Genomic DNA, 20,576 nt, shown 5'->3' on the forward strand with positions numbered 1-20,576 from the left:
AGAATGATCCAGTCATGGGGGTTGAGGTTCGGCAGATCTGCTAAGGATATGAGATGTTCGGTTCTTGCAGACCCTCTGATCACCCTGAACCGAACATTGATGAATCTACCTTTGGTATATGGCTTCAAAACCCGAACATTAACGATCTTCTGAGCGCTCCATGTTTGGTACTGTGGTTGAGCGGCCTTCAGATAGAACTCGATTAACTCCCGATCCACCTCAGGATTAGGATGAGGGACTTCAAAAATGTTGGAGAAGGCATGGAAGATAAACGCCTTTCGGGTTAAGGGCATATCGAACTGCGAATCGACAGAATTGTAGCAGTCGAAGGAGATCACCGGTTCGAGCCAAAGGATGCTTGGAGTATCTATGGCCTCCTTTATCATTCTCTCTCGAGTCCAAGCAGGGAAAAGAGTCTTCCTGCTCTCGATCTTTTTACGTTCGGCTTCTTCAGCTTCTCGCGCCACACGAATGTTGTCATTATCAACATTGCGACTATTTTTTCGTTTCAGCAAGTCAGCAATGGTTTCTTTATCATCTTCATCCTCTTCCTCAGCTATCTTCTTTCCTTTATCCTTCACACCCGAACCCGAAGTTTGACCAGTAGGAGGAGGTTCGGTTGTGTGAGCAGCTTTTGAGGAAGGAGGTGGTTTCGATCCGGACTTCACTTCTCCCCCTTGTTTCGGAGTGGACACGAAACTAGGTAGCCCTTCAATTTTGCTGAGAAGGTCCAGGGCAGGAGCAAGTTTTTCAGCAAGAGTGCGCCTCACTGAATGATTGAGAATCGGATCATGTGCTTCCAGGATGTTGGATAGGGCAGAGTGTACATCCGAAACACATGTTTTGATAACCTCCCGTTCGGATCGAAGAGCCTCAATTTGTTGCTGAGAATTGGAAAGTTGAGCGCTCTTGACCTTGAGGGCGGTGGTTTTACTAGCAAGAACGTCCATCAATGAGTTTTCGGCAGCGAGATCCTCTTGAAGTTTAGAGAGGCGCTCGTCAATGGAGGCACGAAGGGCCGAATTGTCGTCGTTGATGGATTGGCGAAGGGTAGCGAATGACGTCAACTCCGTTGAGACGAACGTGGCCAATTGTTGAACAATTGGTTCCAATGTTGTCTTTGTTGCATCGGCACTCTCCTGTAAGGACTTTAACAGGGAAGAGGATTCATAGAATAGTTTATCGACTTTTGCGGTCGCCGCCTCACAAGCTTTCGTTGAGGCGTCAATTGCTGCAGTGGCAGAAGCGACAGAATCATGTTGAGCCCTAGAGAAGGCATCAACAATCTTCTGAAGAGCGGCTTCAGAGATAGAGGATTGAGTGTTGGACGATGAAGCAATAAGCAGGTCAACCTTCTCATGCAGCTCCTTAATATGCTTCTTTGTTACTAGAGCTTCCTCATCGTCGTCGCTTTGGACCTGAAACGGACTGAAGTAGACCGAATCGAAGGTCATATTTTCCCCTCCAAGGAAAGGGTTATCTCCATCAGAGGCATGACCTGGAGATGTTGGGGGTGGTGAAGCTGGAGGTGTTGTGGTATGAGAAGGTTTAGGGTGAGTGTGAGTGGGGGTAGTTTCGGGTGGTGGTTGAGTGTGGATAGGTTCGGGTAGTGGTTGAGTTTCGGTTGTATGAGGAGGTTCGGTTACAGGTGGTGTTTCGGTTGCATCGGTATGAACCCCCGTATCAGATACGTTGGTTGTAACCTTTGCAGTTGATGTTGTTGTTGTATCAGTGAAAATGGGTGGTGGTATAGGGAAAGAGGTTTTAGGAATGGAGGTAGAGGGGTTTATGGTGGGAATGGAAGTAGGGATTGTTTGAGTAGGAGAGGGAATTGGTGAGACATGGATTTCCATATCTGGTGTAGGTGATCGGGGTGGGGTGTTGCCTCTTGGAGGGGTTTCACCTCTTTGAGAGTCGTCCAAATCCGAACTCTCACCCTCTGATTCACTCGAAGAGGAAGCGATTATGAGCTTGCGCTTCGGTTGAGTCTTTCGCCTCTTCGGCTGCGGGGATTGTGCAGCTTTGGTTGGTTTCCTCTTCCTGGGAGAAGGACCTTTAGCCCCTTTGGTCACTTGCTTCCCTTTATCTGCCTTTTTGCCTCTATTAACAGGCTTATCAGCATCATGGATGGACTTGAGCATTTCCTGTGTGAGTTCCCTCGGTCCAGATTGCTTGAACTCCTTAATAGTCCGGATGATCCTGCCGTCAGATGGAACATCGCCGTACATGGTCTTCGGAATTGAGCCAATGAAAGAGAACTTGGATGCATCTGAGACGATAATCTTCGTGGTATGAAAAGTACCGATCGAAGACATCGATGCACCGGCAGCAGTTGGGACATCGAACTTATCCATCGCCCATTTAGCAACGATGGTCCTGAATCTTGCATACGACACCTCAGAATGTCGTGAAGAGGAAGAGAGGCTTTGGATGAGTTGTTGCCAGAGAACCAACCCATAGTCAAGATTGACACCGTTGTAGACACCATACATGATCGACAAGAAGAGTCGACTAGAGCCGTCGGATCCTAAGCTCCGTTCAGATAAGCCCTTGAAGAGGACAGTGAACATGCCGTTCCACTGTGGCGGCAAGCATGATTTTTTAAATTTCGCGACGGAGGTGAGCGTCTCCGTGTACCCCATATTGTAAAACATATTGTAGAGATGCCCAATCGGAATCATCTCCGGATTAATCCTTGAAGGGTCAGCAGCAAACCCTAGCAATGCGCCAAATCGTTGCTTTGAAATTGAGGTCTTGTGATCAGAAACCTCAAAGAAAACCCTATCGACTGCTTTATCGTAATGTGCAGTCGCATACACCTGCGATAGGAGCTCCATAGGCACAGATTCAACCCTAGAAAGTGCAGGAGCGATTGGCGAGTACTTCAGGCACTCGATGATCGGAAACATGTAGGAATCGTACGCATGAGGGGTTAGGTCAATCACTAAACACTGTTGAGGGCGAATGGGAAGGATGTGTGAGGTGGCATGGACGGAGGATGATTCTGCCATTGTTGAAGTTAGGAAGAAGAAGATGAACAGTAAAGGCTTTAGGGAATTTTTGCTCTCTTGGGAATTCGGATGCAGTAAAGAGGTAAATGGGAGAGGAGACTACCTTTTATAGTGGGTGTTAGGAGAGAGAAAAATCTGTTCAAATCTTCTATGGAAATACGAAAAGGTTTTCTCAGAATGACAGATGCGTGACAGTTAAGGTATGCGATGATCACGCATGAGAGAGAGTGTCAGATTCCTTGAAACACGCCACCCAACAAGCGCCGTTTCAGAAGAAACTGCTTCAAATTCACACGCGCCAGTTTAGTGCCAGAGAGGAACCGCTTCATATTCTCCCACGCGTCCACGACGTCAGTTATGGAATGGGCGTTTCAAATTCGCATGCGTCCCTTTTTACCGCCATTTGAAATTCAATCCATTTATCTCCCGCCTGAGTCAGCAACCCTTTTATCTAATCCCTGTAACGGCATCTTTTGAAGGATACTCTCACATGGATGATTTTTTACCACGTCTCAATAATTAACCACCGATGCAATAATACAGCCTGTAATTATTAGTACCAGATTTTCAGAAAATCAAAGATTTTCGTGCTAAGAGTGTAAAAAGAAAAGAAATAAAGCAACTCTTTTTAGGAATAAATGTGATGTCAATAATGACATGAAACAAATGATCCCGGGCACGAATCTCTTCCTTCAAAGTCAAGAGAGACCTTAAAGTGTGAATGTGGTTTCCCGTTGAATAACGATCAAACACTTATTAATAAGTGTTGAAAGGCTTCTTTTAATTAGGCTACTTAAGGGTAGTTTTTGCTTTGATTCAGCAATTCTAATCTTGAAATAAGGTAGAAAGTGAACAAAGTACTTGTGAGACCGGTGTAGTCTGTTGAACAAGTAGGTAGGAATTAATTTTCAAGTGGCTTGGAAAATATAAAATCTCAACAAAAAATTAAAAACTGGATCCCAAGGGAAGAAATGTTATGGTGTTTAACAATTTCATAGGAATCACACAAAAATAAAAATTAGAGATTTCATCAAGATACATCTGTCAATTCTTTGGTGAAAACTTGAGCAAATTAACTATTCACCGTCAATTCAGATTTGGTTTTGAATGTTGGGTTTCACTCAGCTCGTAGTGGCACGAAACTAAGATCATAAACACAGTTGTTGTGTAACCATAAACCTCAGTGGTAATTTCTGAGAGTCTCAAGGGTTACGTTGATGAAACGAATGTAATGGAGAAATATAATGGAGATGGTGTAAGAAATTAAAGTACCTCTGCTGCGAAAATAAGGACCAAGCAGAAAAACTCTTATCTCATGTGAGAAGAGAGTGAGGTAGCTCACGGTTAGAATAAATGTGATAGCCTAATTGGGAAGACAAGGTTTGTTTATACCAAGTCATTAAGGCTATTATTCAGAATCTTATGAGGCTTGGGACACATACAGCAGCATGCTTCTAGGGACACGTAACTAATCCAACAATGAAATCCCCATAAACGAACAAATACACAAATAAAATAAGAAAATATTTTTGGACTTTTTGATATATATAAAAGAAAATAAAATAAAAAAATAAGCAAGAAAAAAATAAGACTTAGAAAGAGTAAAAAAAAACTTTGGAAAAATTTGTTAACCGAACCCGAATGTTCGGTTGGTTTCGGTTGAGAAAAATTTTGAAAAACCGAACCCGAGCGTTCGGTTGGTTTCGGTTTTGGAAAATTTTGAAAAACCGAACCCGAGCGTTCGGTTGGTTTCGGATTTGGAAAATTTTGAAAAACCGAACCCGAGCGTTCGGTTGGTTTCGGTTTTGAAATTTTTTAGAAAACCAAGGAATTTAGGCTTGCAATAAGAAAATACTTTTGACAATAAGATAAACAACTTTGTACATGAAATTTACAACCAAGAAAACTACCTTTGAAGTGATGAGCGAGTCAGATGATTCAACAGAACCTGAACGTTCGGTCAATTTCGCTTCTTACGTTTGAGGTTGAGAGGTAGTTTGAGGTATTGACTCTGATTCCATCATACCTAGCCCTTGTAAAATTCTATTGAATGATGCTTCAGGAAGAGCTTTGGTAAAGACGTCAGCCAGTTGATCAGTGGTTCGAACAAAGTGTACTTCAACGTTTCCATCTTCCACATGATCTTTGATGAAGTGATACCTCAGTGCTATGTGTTTGGTTTTGGAGTGTTGCATTGGGTTATGACAGATCCTAATTGCACTTTCAGAGTCACAATATAGTGGGATTTTCTTCATATTGAGTCCATAGTCTCGAAGTTGACTCTGGATCCAAATCACTTGAGAGGTGCAGGATGCAGCTGCTATGTATTCAGCTTTGGCAGTAGACAAAGACACACACGTTTGTTTCTTTGACTGCCAGCTAACCAACTTCCCGTCAAGGAATTGGCAGCCCCCAGTGGTGCTTTTTCTGTCAAGTCGACATCCTCCAAGGTCTGCATCTGAGTAGGCTTGAACGAAGAAGCCTGAGTTGGAAGGATACCATAGACCTAAGGAGGTCGATCGCTTGAGATATCGTAGAATGTTCTTCACTTCAAGCATGTGAGGTTCGCGTGGGTTTGCCTGAAATCTAGCACAGTAACACACAGAAAACATGATGTCGGGCCTGCTAGCAGTAAGATACATCAGTGAGCCTATCATTTGACGATAGAGCGTGATATCAACAGCCGGTTTGTCCAGGGATGGGGTGAGCTTGGTGCCGAATGCCATTGGAACTTTGACTTTGGAATCTCCCATCATGCCAAATTTTGCTAAGAGAGTCTTCGTGTAAGCTTCCTGATTGATAAAGATGCCTTCGGGTCCCTGTCTAATATTTAAACCAAGGAAAAAGTTAATAGGACCCATTGAGCTCATTTCAAATTTAGTCTCCATCAGCTTTTTGAATTCAGCTGTTAGGCTAGGATTCGTTGAGCCAAAGATGATATCATCAACATAAATTTAAACGATCATAAGGTGGTTACCTTCCTTTTTGCGAAAGAAGGTTGGGTCAACCGAACCTTTTTTGAATTTGGACATCTTTAAGAATTTAGTTAGCGTTTCATACCAGGCTCTCGGAGCTTGTTTGAGTCCATACACTGCTTTATCCAGAATGTAGCAATGATTAGGATACTTTTCGTTCACGAAACCAGGAGGTTGCTCCACGTACACTGTTTCTTCGAGTTCTCCATTAAGAAATGCACACTTGACGTCCATTTGGAAAACTTCAAAGTTTTTGTGGGCAGCATAAGCAAGAAATATTCTTACAGATTCCAGCCTAGCTACAGGAGCAAAAGTCTCTTCATAATCAATCCCTTCCTCCTGACAATATCCTTTTACTACCAGATGAGCTTTGTTCCTGATAACGTTCCCTTCCTTGTCCATTTTGTTCCTAAAGACCCATTTGAGACCAACAACCGAGGCATTTGGAGGAGTTGGAATGAGGTGCCAGACTTTGTTCCTTTCAAATTCATTCAGTTCGTCTTGCATCGCTTGAACCCAATCGGAGTGATCGAGAGCAGTGTTAACTGTCTTCGGTTCAACTTTTGATACGAATGAGTTAAACATGCAGAATTCAACTTTGGAAAATAAGGATGTCTGTTTTGCCTTTAGTTGTGATCGGGTCAGAACCTTTTCAGAGACATCACCAACAACTTGAGAAATAGGATGATCTCTTGTCCATTTGGTGAGAGGTGGGTAATGAGGATCAAAGGTAGGATCTAATTCAGCATTTATCATTTCTTCTGGCTCGGACTGGCTTTCGTAGTCGTATGACATCTCAGCTTGCTCCCCCTCAATAGATGAGCCTACAGGAATGGTTTGAGAACCTTGAGGTTCAGAGGTTTCTTGTGGTGCTGAGCTATCGGGCGTTGATGCACCTTCGGATGGTGAAGCACTTTCGGTTGGAGAAGTGCTTTCGGGAGCAGTTGGAGACCTTGGATCCCCCTCGACATGTGAGGTCGGCTGAGTTGACGACGGTTGATCCTCCCCCTCGACTGAAGCATTGTTTGATGAAGGTTCGTCAGAATTCGATCCTCCTTCATTCATTCTCCTGGCAGCTTCTTCGACAATTTGCTTCATATGGTCTACCTTGTTGTCTGTTGCGCCTGCTTCTGAGAGAGTGGCTTTCTCTGGTTCGTCAAACAGCTCCATAAACTTCTCGAATAGATTAGCGATCGAGACTGTGACTTGGCCAGTTTGAGGAAAGATTTCCCCAGCTGTGTCTTCTTTGGCTTGTAGCTTTTTGACATAGCTATCGTCGAAAGTCACGTAATAAGTCTCTTCGATTTTCCTCGAACGCTTGTTTAATACTCTGTATGCTTTGGAAGTGAGAGAGTAGCCCAGAAAGATTCCCTCGTCGGCTTTGACATCGAACGTGTTGCGGTGTTCTTTAGAGTTAAAGATGAAACACCGTGAGCCGAACACATGGAAAAATTTCACATTGGGCTTCCTATTGTTGAGAATCTCATAAGGAGTGAGCGTGAATCGTTTGTTGAGATATGACCTGTTCTGTGTAAAACAAGCAGCAGAAATAGCATCAGCCCAAAAGTAAAGAGGTAAGGAAGCGAAACTTAGCATGGTTCGGGCAGCTTCACACAGAGATCGGTTTCGTCTTTCGACAATTCCGTTCTGTTGAGGTGTGTAGGGAGCTGAGAAGTTGTGACTTATTCCCTTTTCTGCCAGGAATTCTTCGAATTCTCTATTTTTGAATTCCAGACCATTGTCGCTCCTGATGTTGCGAACGACCTTCAGCTGGACTTCAATCTGCTTGATGAACACTTTCAGCTTTTGAGTCGCTTCAGATTTAAGCTTTAGAAAGAACACCCATGTAAACCGCGAAAAGTCATCAACAATAACAAGAATATACTTGCTACCACCGATGCTTTCGATAGATGATGGACCACACAAATCAATATGAAGTAATTCAAGTGGTTCAACAACTTTAGTGTTTATTATAGATGGATGACTTTGACGACTTTGCTTCCCCATTTCGCATGCAGCACACAAATGATCTCTATCATACTTGAGCAGTGGAAGACCTCGAACATGACCTCCAGTGACAAGTTTGTTGATATCTTTAAAGTTGAGATGAGATAGCCTTCGGTGCCATAACCAGCTTTCGTCAGATTGTGCTTTTGATAACAGGCATATAGCTGGGTTTCCTTTGATGGTTTTGAGGTTTAGATGAAACATTTCACCCTTACGCTCCGATTTGAGAATAACTTTCTTCGTCTTCTTCTTAATAATTTCAGAACCCTCATCGTCGAATGAGACTTTAAGACCGGTACCTCCAACAAGCTGAGATACACTGATGAGGTTGTGTTGTAGTCCTTCCACGTATGCAACCTTTCTTATCGTGAAATCACCATTAGTAATCATTTCGTATCCCTTTATAGTGCCGAAGGAGTTGTTTCCAAACTTGACGTTTCCACCGTTTGAAAGAGACTTGTATTCCCTCAGCTCCTCTTTCCTCCCTATCATGTGACGCGAGCAGCCACTATTGATGTACCATTCTTCGTCAAACTGCTCGTCACTGATAACCTGCAAAAATTAAGCAGATTTAGGAACCCAAAGTTTCTTGGGTCCATGTGAGCCTTTCACAGGAACAGGAATAGTAAGAGAGATGTCAACAAGATATGTTCGTTTTATTAGTGTTGTTTCATCTTTCTTTTTGATGGTGAAAACTTTGATTTTATTAGGATTAGGTGCGTTCGGTTTAGACTCTGGTTTGGATTCTGAAACCTTCTGTTTACCTTTTTGTTCAGCTGATGATTGAGATTTTTGAGAAGGAACGGAATGGAATTTAGAGCCAGGTGGAGATGAATTGGAAGAATTAGAAGAATTAGATGAGTGAGAAGGAGAGAGCTTAGATTGAGATGACTTCTTTGATGGAGACTCTAGGTGACCCTTTTGCTTTTGATCATAGGTAGGACTGGCCTTAGAGTTTTGATCTCTTTTGATTTCAGAACCGAACCTTTGCTTTCGGTTGGTTTCGTTCTCTGAACCGAACCTTTGCTTTCGGTTGGAGTCGTTCTCTGAACCGAACCTTTGCTTTCAGTTGGAGTCGTTCTCTGAACCGAACCTTTGCTTTCGGTTTGAGTCGTTCTCTGAACCGAACCTTTGCTTTCGGTTGGAGTCATTCTCTGAACCGAACCTTTGCTTTCAGTTGGAGTCTTTCTCTGAACTGAACCTTTGCTTTCGGTTGTTGCGGCTCTCGTGCGTTTCAACAGGATTATTCTCATACTTTAGGTTCTTGTCTTGATGTGAGAAATAAGCATTCTTGGATTGCCAGAACTGTTTTCTTTCAGAGAGATTCTTCCTGTATCTCTGATTCCTTTGACGTTTCTTATTTCTCATCTACTTTGGTTGATGATGGATGTTGGCTTTTGGTTTCGGTTTTTCTTTGGCTGGTTCACTTTGAACTGAGGAAGTTTCACTAGAGGGAGTGTCTTCTTTTGCCGAACTTCCATTTTCTTGAGGAATGTCTTTCTTACCACTGGTATTTGGCACATCAAAATTATCAGGCTTGTTCAAGGGTTCTGGCACGTATCTACCTTTACTTTTCCATAAGGTCCTTTCAGATAAGCCAACCGTTTCATCAGCATTATCGATTGGAGCTGACCAGAAGAACTCATCACAGCCATCAGCATTGTCTTCGTTTACAATAGCTGTGAGTTCAACCGTGTCCTCTACAGAAATTTCACTCATATTGTCATCCTCATTAAGCTCAGATGCCTTTTCAACATCAATTTTGTTTTCTGAGCTTAAGTTGGCGTTTAAAGAGTCAAATTTTTGTATGGTTTCGGTTCTCAGTTTCAGTCTATCATTTTCATCCAAAAGGTTTTTGAGCATGTCCTTATGGTTCTTGGATTTAATGAAAGATTCTATTTTGTCCAGTCCATACATATAGGTCGGATTAACGTCCTCAGATGATATCACACTCTCACAATTATATGCTTTGGCATCAATTTCATCCTCCTTAAACTCAAGGAAGGGCAAAATCATGCAATGAATCTTTTGTCCTATTTCACAATCCAAATGAAGCTGAGTAATATTAGTGTAAAGACGTTTTGCAATCAAACAAAAAACATTTCGCTGTTTTAAAAGCTTTAAATTGTCTCTTTGTAAATAAATGTTTTCATCTTTTATTTTGACTAATTCCGACTCCTTCAATTCGATCCACATGCGCCGTTCCTCACTCTTCGAAGACACCCTGCTTAATTGATCAGTTAGGTTAGAATTGGTGACTCTAGTTTGAGTTAAACTACTATCTAGATGAGAGATTCGTGAATTAACATTTTTTAGTTCCTTTTCATATGAGCATTGTGGAACTTTAAATGAGACAAAAACCGTTTGTACCTTCTTGATTAGTTCATCGAGCTCGTTGAACTGTACGCTGAGCGGTTTGGCTGTAAAGCACATATCCTGTTGCTCCTTCGGTTCATTGCTCCCACCATCAGTGTTGTATCCCCTCATCTGAGATACGTCAGACACCATCAAGCACCTTCCTCCACTGCTTTCCTCTTTTGCCACACAAGCCTTTCCATGAGAAGGCTTCCTCACTTCATCATCTTCAGAGTCGGTTGACCAAACCTCCACGCCACCGAACTCGTCATCAGCAACCGAACCCTGCACAATTAGAGAATTCATAGAAGGGTTAGCGGTAGATTTCTTCTTCCTGATCTCATCAAGCTTTTTCTGCAGCAAAGCTTTTTCATCCTTGTCCTCATCCTTTTCAGCCATCTTTTTGAGGACACAATCCTTTGCATAGTGGTTTTTCCCTCCACAGTAGTAACAGCTTACTCCAGAATCACCCTCTGCCTTCGGTTCCTTCTTAGACTCTTCAACCTTCGGTTCATCTTTAACCTTTTCTGAACTATAACTCCCCTGCCAGTTTCGGTTTTTGTTGGTGGGGAATCTCTTCTTGATGAACCTTTTGGGGTTAGACACCATCATAGCATAGTCCTCAGACGTGAGGTCATAATCCTCCAAGTTGAGGTCTTCGTCCTCCATCACAGCTTTACTTTTTGACAATAGAGCCAACGAACCTAGGCTTGAGACTACATTCTTCTCCTGCAACACAATCTTCTCCTAAGATTTGAGAATGCCCACCAATTTCGCCAAGGAATATGATTTAAATTGCTCGTGGGCTTTTACTGTGGACACAACTGCTCCCCACTCTTATCTGAGACCATTTAAGAACGTAACCTTCTGCTCAATAAGCTTCCTTTCAATGTCATGTTTGATCATCTTGCTAAGAAGATGATTGAAGCGGTCGAACGTTTGGGTCACGGTTTCTTCGTCTCCTTGCCTGAATTCACCAAACTCAGACAAGAGTAGGGTTTGAATTGAGTGTTCAAGGTCTTCATCTGTAGAGTATAATTCACGTAGCCTGTCCCAAATCTCTTTTGCCGTCGTGCATGAACTCACCAGCCTAAAAGTGTCGGACTGAAGGGCGAACCTGATCAATCTTAACGCCTTGATATTGCACTGGAATTTATCTTTTTCATCTTGCGCAATATCTTTAACATCCTTCAGTAGATCATTATACTCCTTTTGAGTTTTAATAATCCTTGAAGTTGCAGAGTGAGAAAATGGTCCATTAACAATTGCTTCCCAGATGAGGTATCCATTATCCTCAGATCCTATAACATAATCTTCAAAATGATGCGCCCAGACTTCATAATCATGGGTGTATAGGATGGGAATCTTCATGGTTGATCCAATGCTGTTGGATATATTGATGGGATTCGATTGCGACTCGTCCATAATGATCAAATAACCTGTTCAAAGATCAAACTTGTAATAAATCAAATTAGGGCAAAACAATAAATATCAAGATACGTCAATAATGAGATGACAGCTCAATAAATATCAGTAATTGCGGAAAACCCTAATTGAAACCTTTTTCACAGAAAAGGAGTGTATCGATTACACAGCCTCCCGCTCTGATACCAATTGATAAGTTCAAAACTAAACTTGAAGATCGATTAGATCTTAAACAGGTAATATAAAGAACAAACAGCAAGAACACGAAAGCAGTAAACAACTCAAGAATGAATCAAACGAGTCAAATGATTATAAAACAACCCTCAGAAGAGCTCAATAAAGAAAATCAACTTTAGAGGGTTAGAAGATTTACAGGAACGATAAAGAAAGAACTTTGTAATGCTATCTTCTTCTATCAATCGTATTCTCTAGATCGTTAACCTAATATGCATGCAAGCATATTCTTATATAGTAAACCTAACAGCTCACGGTTGGACAGGCCCAAACCGGAGTACAAAATAATGGACTATTAACCGAGCCCAAAGACGCAACACATAAACAAATCTACTACCCAACACAGAATAATAAAAAAGTTTAATATGTTAAAAACTCAAATTTACTTGGTTGAAGAAAAATGGTTTATCTATGAAAAAAAAATACAACTTCTATATTTTTTTTTTCTCAAGAAACAATACATATAGGAACTAAAAAAACTATATTTATATAATAAAAGAAATGATCAAACTCCTATTTAATTACATTCAACATCTTGATCATATAATTTTCTTATAACAAAAAGAACATAAAATAATTTTTGAAAATACCGACATGAACATAATGAAAACTATTAAGTAATGGTTTAGCTTATAAAAATAGACATCTTCAAAAGTTGCACCTAACTCTTTCTCATTTAATATAATTACATGCACCACAAATGGATCTTTGTGTGTTCTTAAATCATATTTCTCTCCGTATTATTCTCTAAACCCTATCAATACGATCATCTACCAATATGAATTATATATACCTAGTAACGAATAATGTGTCATAAGTACCAATTAAATATCATAAGTTAAAAAAACTCCTAACTTGTATTATCATTCAAGTAGCTTAAGTTGAAGAGTTTGAGAGTTTCAAATACATATGGTTCGATATAGATAACTTATCTTGAATCACATTCATTTGAATGTTCGCCTTTATAAGAGACTTATCGTATACTCACGCATTCCGTAGGAGCAAAATTGTATGATAAAAATTGTTGACAAATCATATATGAATATAAAAACTTTAGATGTAATAAAAAAAACTAAATATGAACCGGTCATCACAACTATAACATATATTATGTATTAATAATGAGTTTTCATTCAAAACTCGAACTAAAAAACATAATCACCGTTTGAAGTCATATATATATATATATATATATATATATATATATATATATATATATATATATATATATATATATATATATATATATATATATATATATTCCAACATTAAAAATATAAAAGAACACATTATATATATGATCTTAAAATTTAAAATATAAGAAAGATGTACTAATAATAGTATAAAATTTATCTATAAGAAATGTAATGTTGTAGATTTTAAGATGTTTTTATTATTTTTACTATTTTTAATAATCATTATTATTTAATGATAATCAAGATTCATTTTTGTTAAATGGTTGTATCTAAATTTTTTTAAGATGTTTTAATTTATGTTTTATTCATTAAAGAACAAAAATATAAACTTTTGATGTTCACATATATTATTAATGATGTAAAATAAAGTTCACTTACATTTAAGGATGATATAAATGGATAAAATATAAAATTTGTTGTTAATGCAATAGAATAGAATTAAGTATCAATTAAATTCTATAAGTTATAAACTTTTTGGGTTATAGTTGTTGATCAATTGAAAGTTAAAGAGTTTTTGTATTAAATTGTATTAATATTTTGGTTCATTATTAGGAAATTGAGGAGTTATGTGTTTTAAATGAATATTATTCAAGATAGAAACTTCTCTTTAATAATATTAATTTGGATAATGTGTTAAATGGTTAAAATAATTGTGCAAAAATTTTAAAATATGTGGAATTTTAACATTTTATACATCTATTTGGGCACTAACCAAATTAACAAACAATAAAAAAATTTCATTAATTGGTATTTTAATACTATCTAATATAAAACTCTTTTAAAACGGTAGTTTTTTTATTTTTTATTTTTGTACTATCTAATAAATATTGTCAATTTTCATAACAAGAATATAACTTAAATGCTATTTAATGTTTTCTTTCTACTATCCGCTAATATTGATTAAAAATAAATAATTTGTTTTGAATGAATTATTGATAAATAATTTTGACCAGAAAGAATTTGTATTATATATATATATATATATATATATATATATATATATATATATATATATATATATATATATATATATATATATATATATATATATATATATATACACAAAAACATTCAAAGTTTTAGATATGAGCTTCCAAATATTAAGCATTGAAATCTAACACTACAAGAATAATGACCATTAGTGACGGGCGTCACCGCTAATACCTATTATTCTTGTAGTGTAACCTAATAAATAAAAATAACTTATGTAAAATGTCATGTTTTCATTCAATTTGATACATATTAATTTTTGAGATTTTTTAAATTATTTCTTTCCATTTTTTATTTTCTTAAATTTAAAATCCACATTTTACAAAGGGTATATATATATATATATATATATATATATATATATATATATATATATATATATATATATATATATATATATATATATATATTAGGTAGATCATTCTATTAAATTTCATAATAACATTCTTTTCTTTATGTTTCAATTCTCCTAGAAATAAATCTTAAATCACTATATCTTACATTTTTAAAATGTCAATATTGTTTTATTAGTATTTATTGTATAATTTATTTTATTCGTACATTCTATGTATTTATGTAAAAACATTACTTAAAAAATATGTAATATTTACAATTTTATGTTAAACTTTTTTTTTAATAAACTCGTGTACTAGCTCACACTTAATTAAGAATAAAGTCACATAAAATATTTCATTATACATAAATCTCATCAAGAGTTTTAATATATCGATTAGTAAATATGATATTGATTTTCAAATACATATTTTGAAAACTTAGATTTGACTTTGTTGGTACATCGAGATCCACCTTTCGTACTTTGTACCTAAAAAAACTAAAGTGGACAGGGATATAAAAATAGATTTTATAACGCATGAATCAAAATAATTAAAATGGTAGTTAGATCTTTTTACCACCGGTTAACGACCTACTACATTTTTAGACAAAATTGTAAATTTGGTCCTTGTGGTTTGCAAAAATCTTTAGATGGGGTCCAAAAAGTTTCCGGTTTGCACAGAAGGTCCAAAATCAAAGTTTTTTTTTGGGGTTTTGGTCCTAAACTAAACAAAATTTTGTATTTTTGGTCCATGTAGCACTTGAATTGACTGTTTTGCCCTTTAAATTTCATTTTTTTTTTGTTTTTCATATTTTTATTTTATAAATATTAATGCAAAAGCTAACCTTATCTCTCTCTACCCACCACACTAGAGCCTTCCCCCTTCTCTCTCATCCTCCTCATCTCTCTCTATAAATGGAGGGGCTAGATATGATTAATGGCTCAAACTTAGGTGGATTAGGGCTTCTACTGCCTTTGGTTATTTCTTAATCGGGCAAAGGAAAAAAAACGATCGAACGACCTCATCAAGAAGGAAGCGTGGAGGAAAACGCGATTTGGATTTGGTGGCTGCTGATCTTTCGTCAAGACCTCCAGTGGTTCTCTCGGTGGTGCTAGTCGAAGGGGGCACCGGAAATAGAGAGGAAAGAAGTGGTGGTGGTCAGAATAGCAATAGTAGCATGTGGTGGTGGATGGCTTGCGATGGCAGCTCTGCTGCCTCTTCTTTTTATCGTCCAAAAGCACATGACAAGGAAAGGAAATGGGGGAAACAACAACTGTTTGACGAGAGAGGAAGGGTTTGGGTGGATGGTTGATCGATGAAAATAGTGGGTGCTTGGTTGATTCAGTCGACAGAAAAAGGGGTGTGATCCGATCGTCATTCACATGTTTTCTTCTTATTCTTATTCTTCTCGCCGAATGTTGCTCCATCTCCAGAGAAGCTTCTTGACAGAAACCAAGAAGAAAACGAAGCTAGAAGTTGAAGATGTTGGTCAATTGCAAAGAGGGGGAAAGCATATCTTGTTCCCGTCTTCATTTGATTTGGAATGAAATGAGCATGAATGAAATAAGGGAAGAACAAATGGAAGGAAATAATCAGGGTTGATCGATCGTTAATCACAGGAAGAGGGGGGGGATGCCATGGTGGTCTCCTAGTTAGGGTGGAAACAGCAGCTTTGGTTGTTTGCTGCTGCTTTTTTTTATCGGATAAGAAATGAGAGAGAGAGAGAGAGAGAGAGAGAGAGAGAGAGGGAGAGAGATAGAGAGGGAAGGGGGTATCGGTAGGGATGGAGTGGGGGTCTATCCTTTTTGTTTTTTATTTTTATTTCATAAAGTATTAAAATAAATAAGAAAAGAAAATACAAAACTGAAATTAAAAGGGGTAAATAGGTAATTTTAAATTTTTTTGGACCAAAATCCCAGAAAAACCTTGATTTTGGACCTTCTGTGTAAGTCTGAAACTTTTTGGAGCCCATCCAAAGATTTTTACAAACCACAAGGACCAAATTTGCAGTTTTTTCACATTTTTGCTGGCATCAATTATAGTATGTAAAGTTGAAGCAACCTTCCTACATATGCATTCTTTTTTAAATTCATGAAATTAGATAACAGATTTTAAAAAAGAAGAGAAATAATGTAACATCTTAGTTAAATGTGGCAATTGATGACACGACACGACAAAAATACACGATACAAAACGAAATTGAGACGAAATTGAAAGTCAAATTCGTGTTCGCGTCGTATTCGTGTCAAGTGCCAAAAACACGACGTCGTGTCGTGTCGTGTTTGTGTTCAAAATTTGACACGAAATTGACACGATTTAACATTTTTTGTCGTGTTTTTCGTGTTATGTATGAATAAATATTAATTAAATAAATTAATTGTTATTTCATGTTATGTTTGTCGTGTCGTGTCGTGTCGTGTTTTTCGTTTTTTAATCGGTCCGTTTTCGTGTTAGTTAAAAAAAACTCGAGATCGTGTCGTGTCGTGTTCGTGTTACATAAAACTTTGTCGTGTCGTGTTAGACAAAAACACAACACGATAACCCGATTTGCCACCCCTAATCTTAGTCACTTTAAAATGTTTTAACCAAAATGAAAAATATTACAAGAGAAAAAAGCAATTTCCAATGGAGTTCAAGGAATTCTTGGGTGATAATAACACTTTATAAAATAATAACTTTAAGATAAAAAAAAATATATGTGAATAGAAAAGCATGGAAATAATATTATTGTATAGCCAAAAAAATTTCTATGTATTTTTTCTCTATGAGTTGTATTTGTATGTAACTATTGACCTTTTTATAGTAAAATAAAAACTTTTCAACTACCAATCAACTTCTACTTCTTAGTAATTATAAAATATAGTTAAGGAACACTTTTTAATGGTTACCATTAATTAGTTGAAATGTAAAAGATTGTCAAGATTTCAAATAAATATTATATAAAAATGAGATTTATCTTGATGTTCATTTAGATAGTCTCTCTTTTACAAGAAATAAATAGAAATACTTGAAAGGTAAAAGATTGTGAAGATTGATGTTCATTTAGATAGTCTCTCTTTTACAAGACGTAAATAGAAATAGTTGAAAGGTAAAAAGATTTTGAATATTTCAAATGAATACGATATAAAAATGAGATTTATCTTGATGTTAATTTAGATAGTCTCTCACATAAATAGAAATAGAGAGATAAATCTTTAAAACTACCCATGCATGGATGTTTCACTTTATTAGCACTAAATAAATTATAAGGCATATGTTTATAAATTTTAACCCACAAGTAAGTGATTTATTTATAACTCTTTTATTTGAGTTCACTAAGGGCGTGTTTGACACAGAGTTTTTGAAAGTTTTTGGGAGCTTCTATCTTTTTGGCTTTTGATAAAACGTTCTAGTTTAACAAAAAGTTTCGTTTGGCGGTACGAGCGTTTAACTTTTAATTTTAGCAAAACGCTCCGATTCTAAAAGCTACTTCATGTAGCGTTTGACAAAACGCTCCTGAGCTTTTGAAATCAATTTCCATAATTACCCTTAAAAATATATTTATATATTTATTTATTTTTAATCAATTGTCTATTTATGTAATTTTATATATTTCAAGACCTTCCGGCTACTTTTACCAAACATTCATATAACAAATAAAAGTTACAGTTTCCCAATATCAGCTACCTGCTACACACTACCGGCTAACCACTATCCGCTTCCAACTAACAGTTATTTTTGCCAAACACACCCTAAAATAGGTCAAATGAGTATTTCGTTGATTTACACGTTTGTTAATGTTAATTTTATATATTTTTTTGGAAAATCTAGATTACCGAAATCAAGTTGTGAAAAAGATCAATTCAACTGGATTATAATTTACTTCGTTTAAATCGGATTTAATATGATTCAAACTATTTTTATCTATGTTTTAAAACTGAAGTGAAATTATTTGAAAGGATCCGATCAAACTGTCCATTCAAAGAGCAAAAATCAAACGCTAAAATTCTTACACATTAGAGTTCAAATTTCATTATAAATAAAATTCATGAACGAATAATCACAAGTATTTATGTATTGGCATGACGCCTAACGAACTCTCAACCACCTATTAAATAGCCGACAAGACGGCTTATGGTTACTTGCTCTCGTTTGCATTCTCTTTGTTGATCTTATAACTAATTATTAATATTAATTATTAATTATAAAATCCCTAGTTTATCATCTAATTGTATATATTATCCACAATTAAAACACCTTAAACTTTTGGACATTTCCAAAATTATGTCATTAAGGTTTTAGAATGTATACGCCACTGAACTTATAAGTTATAACATCGCAATCAAATTCTGAAAAGAATTTACTTCTGAATCAAATTCATGAATTGCACCTCAACTTCCCTAAAATCCAAATCAAAACGAATAATAAAAAGTATAGTTCACAACAAAAGAGAAAGACAACAACCATCGTTGTAAATTGTGTTCATCAACTATTTTATATGATAATTGATAAGCCAAAAGCTATCAAGATCCAATGAGATAAGAATTAAGATAAGGTAGAGACTTCACTTCACATCCATTGAAATAAAATAACATATTTCGCTATTTTGTTGTTTCAAATGCAAAGCTACAAGACAAAAACAACAGCATCCACATCTGGATTAGCAATTTCAGAATCATTTTGCTACAGAAACTCTGTGATTGTCTGAATAGGCTTAAGATCATATCATTGGTAATTAATTAACTTCTAAATTATTAAATTATCACGTTTCATCGATGTCAACTTGATGAACTAGAACTATCGTTATGATGCCTACCTCCATGATCAACCACCAACGAGATTTTTCCGGCGGAAATCGTCGGGAACTCGCCGCACTTCTTACACCTACTAATCACCAGAATCTGTCTACACGACGGACAAGACGAGTGAGATCCAAGCCACTTGTCGATACATCCGACGTGAAATCCATGTCCGCACTGCGGGAGCACTCTGATCTCATCTCCATCTGCGTACTCCGTCAAACAGATCGCACACGCACAATCACCGGAGGAAAGCTTTCCGCCGTTGTCGTCCTTGGCTGAATCGTACTTGAATTTCGGAAGCGCGTCAATGAACTTCTTCTTAATTCCTTTATTAGCAGATTGTTGGCCAGGTAAGCTATTAGCAAGAGATCTGCGTCTGAGCCAAGCGCATCGAGCTACGACTATCAAACCTACGATACAACCAGAGCACATAGTAGAGCAGCGAAGATGACGACGAAATCTGATTCCACAGAGACTGCCTCCGGCGATTCTGCCGCCGCCTTCGACGATGAGTTGACAGCAGTTGATAGAAATCTATACGGACGAGTCATAATCCATATATTCAAGTACTGATCTGGTTCTGATTAGTGTGTGTTTTTCTGCTTGAGTGTGTGAGAAAGAAGCAAATCTCCAATGAGTTGTGGAGAGAGAAAGTAATGGATAATGAATGAGTTGAGTTGAGCAGATGAAAGGGGTAAGGGGAAGTATATATATAGGTGGAGGGAGTTCGGCTGAAGCTGCAACGTGGCTAGTAACTGAAAGGGGTTCTGGTTGGGTGGTCCGCAGCTTTAGTATTAGCATTGTACTCTCTTTTTGTTATTAACTAGTTAATTTCGGTTTTAGTACTTTAGTTTATGTTATACGGCTACTTTGGCCCTTGATAAATTAATTTGTGTCAACCGAATACAATAATTATATTTGAAACCTTAGTTAAAATTAATATTAATTTGAGTTAGAAGGCAAACGGGAAAACCTTTCCATAACAAAAGTAACCCTATTGAAAACTCTCTCTCTCTCTCTCTCTCTCTCTCTCTCTCTCTCTCTCTCTCTCTCTCTCTCTCTCTCTCTCTCTCTCTCTCTCTCTCTCTCTCTCTCTCTCTCTCTCTCTCTCTCTCTCTCTCTCTCTCTCTCTCTCTCTCTCCTCTCTCTCTCTCCTCTCTCTCTCTCTCTCTCTCTCTCTATATATATATATATATATATATATATATATATATATATATATATATATATATATATATATATATATATATATATATATATATATATA

At 37.1% G+C, this 20,576-nt stretch overlaps 1 protein-coding gene across 1 annotated transcript; it reads right to left on the minus strand.

Moving 5' to 3' along the window:
• Positions 1–19,052: 19,052 nt before the first annotated feature.
• On the minus strand, positions 19,053–20,060 carry LOC111896623 (probable E3 ubiquitin-protein ligase ATL44). The gene is given in 2 exon segments (XM_023892602.3): positions 19,053–19,731; positions 19,734–20,060. Coding segments are annotated over 2 exon segments (573 nt in total). The 5' UTR covers positions 19,861–20,060; the 3' UTR covers positions 19,053–19,285.
• Positions 20,061–20,576: the final 516 nt, after the last annotated feature.

Source organism: Lactuca sativa, chromosome 3 (assembly GCF_002870075.4).
Source record: "Lactuca sativa cultivar Salinas chromosome 3, Lsat_Salinas_v11, whole genome shotgun sequence".
Taxonomy (NCBI): Eukaryota; Viridiplantae; Streptophyta; class Magnoliopsida; order Asterales; family Asteraceae; genus Lactuca; species Lactuca sativa.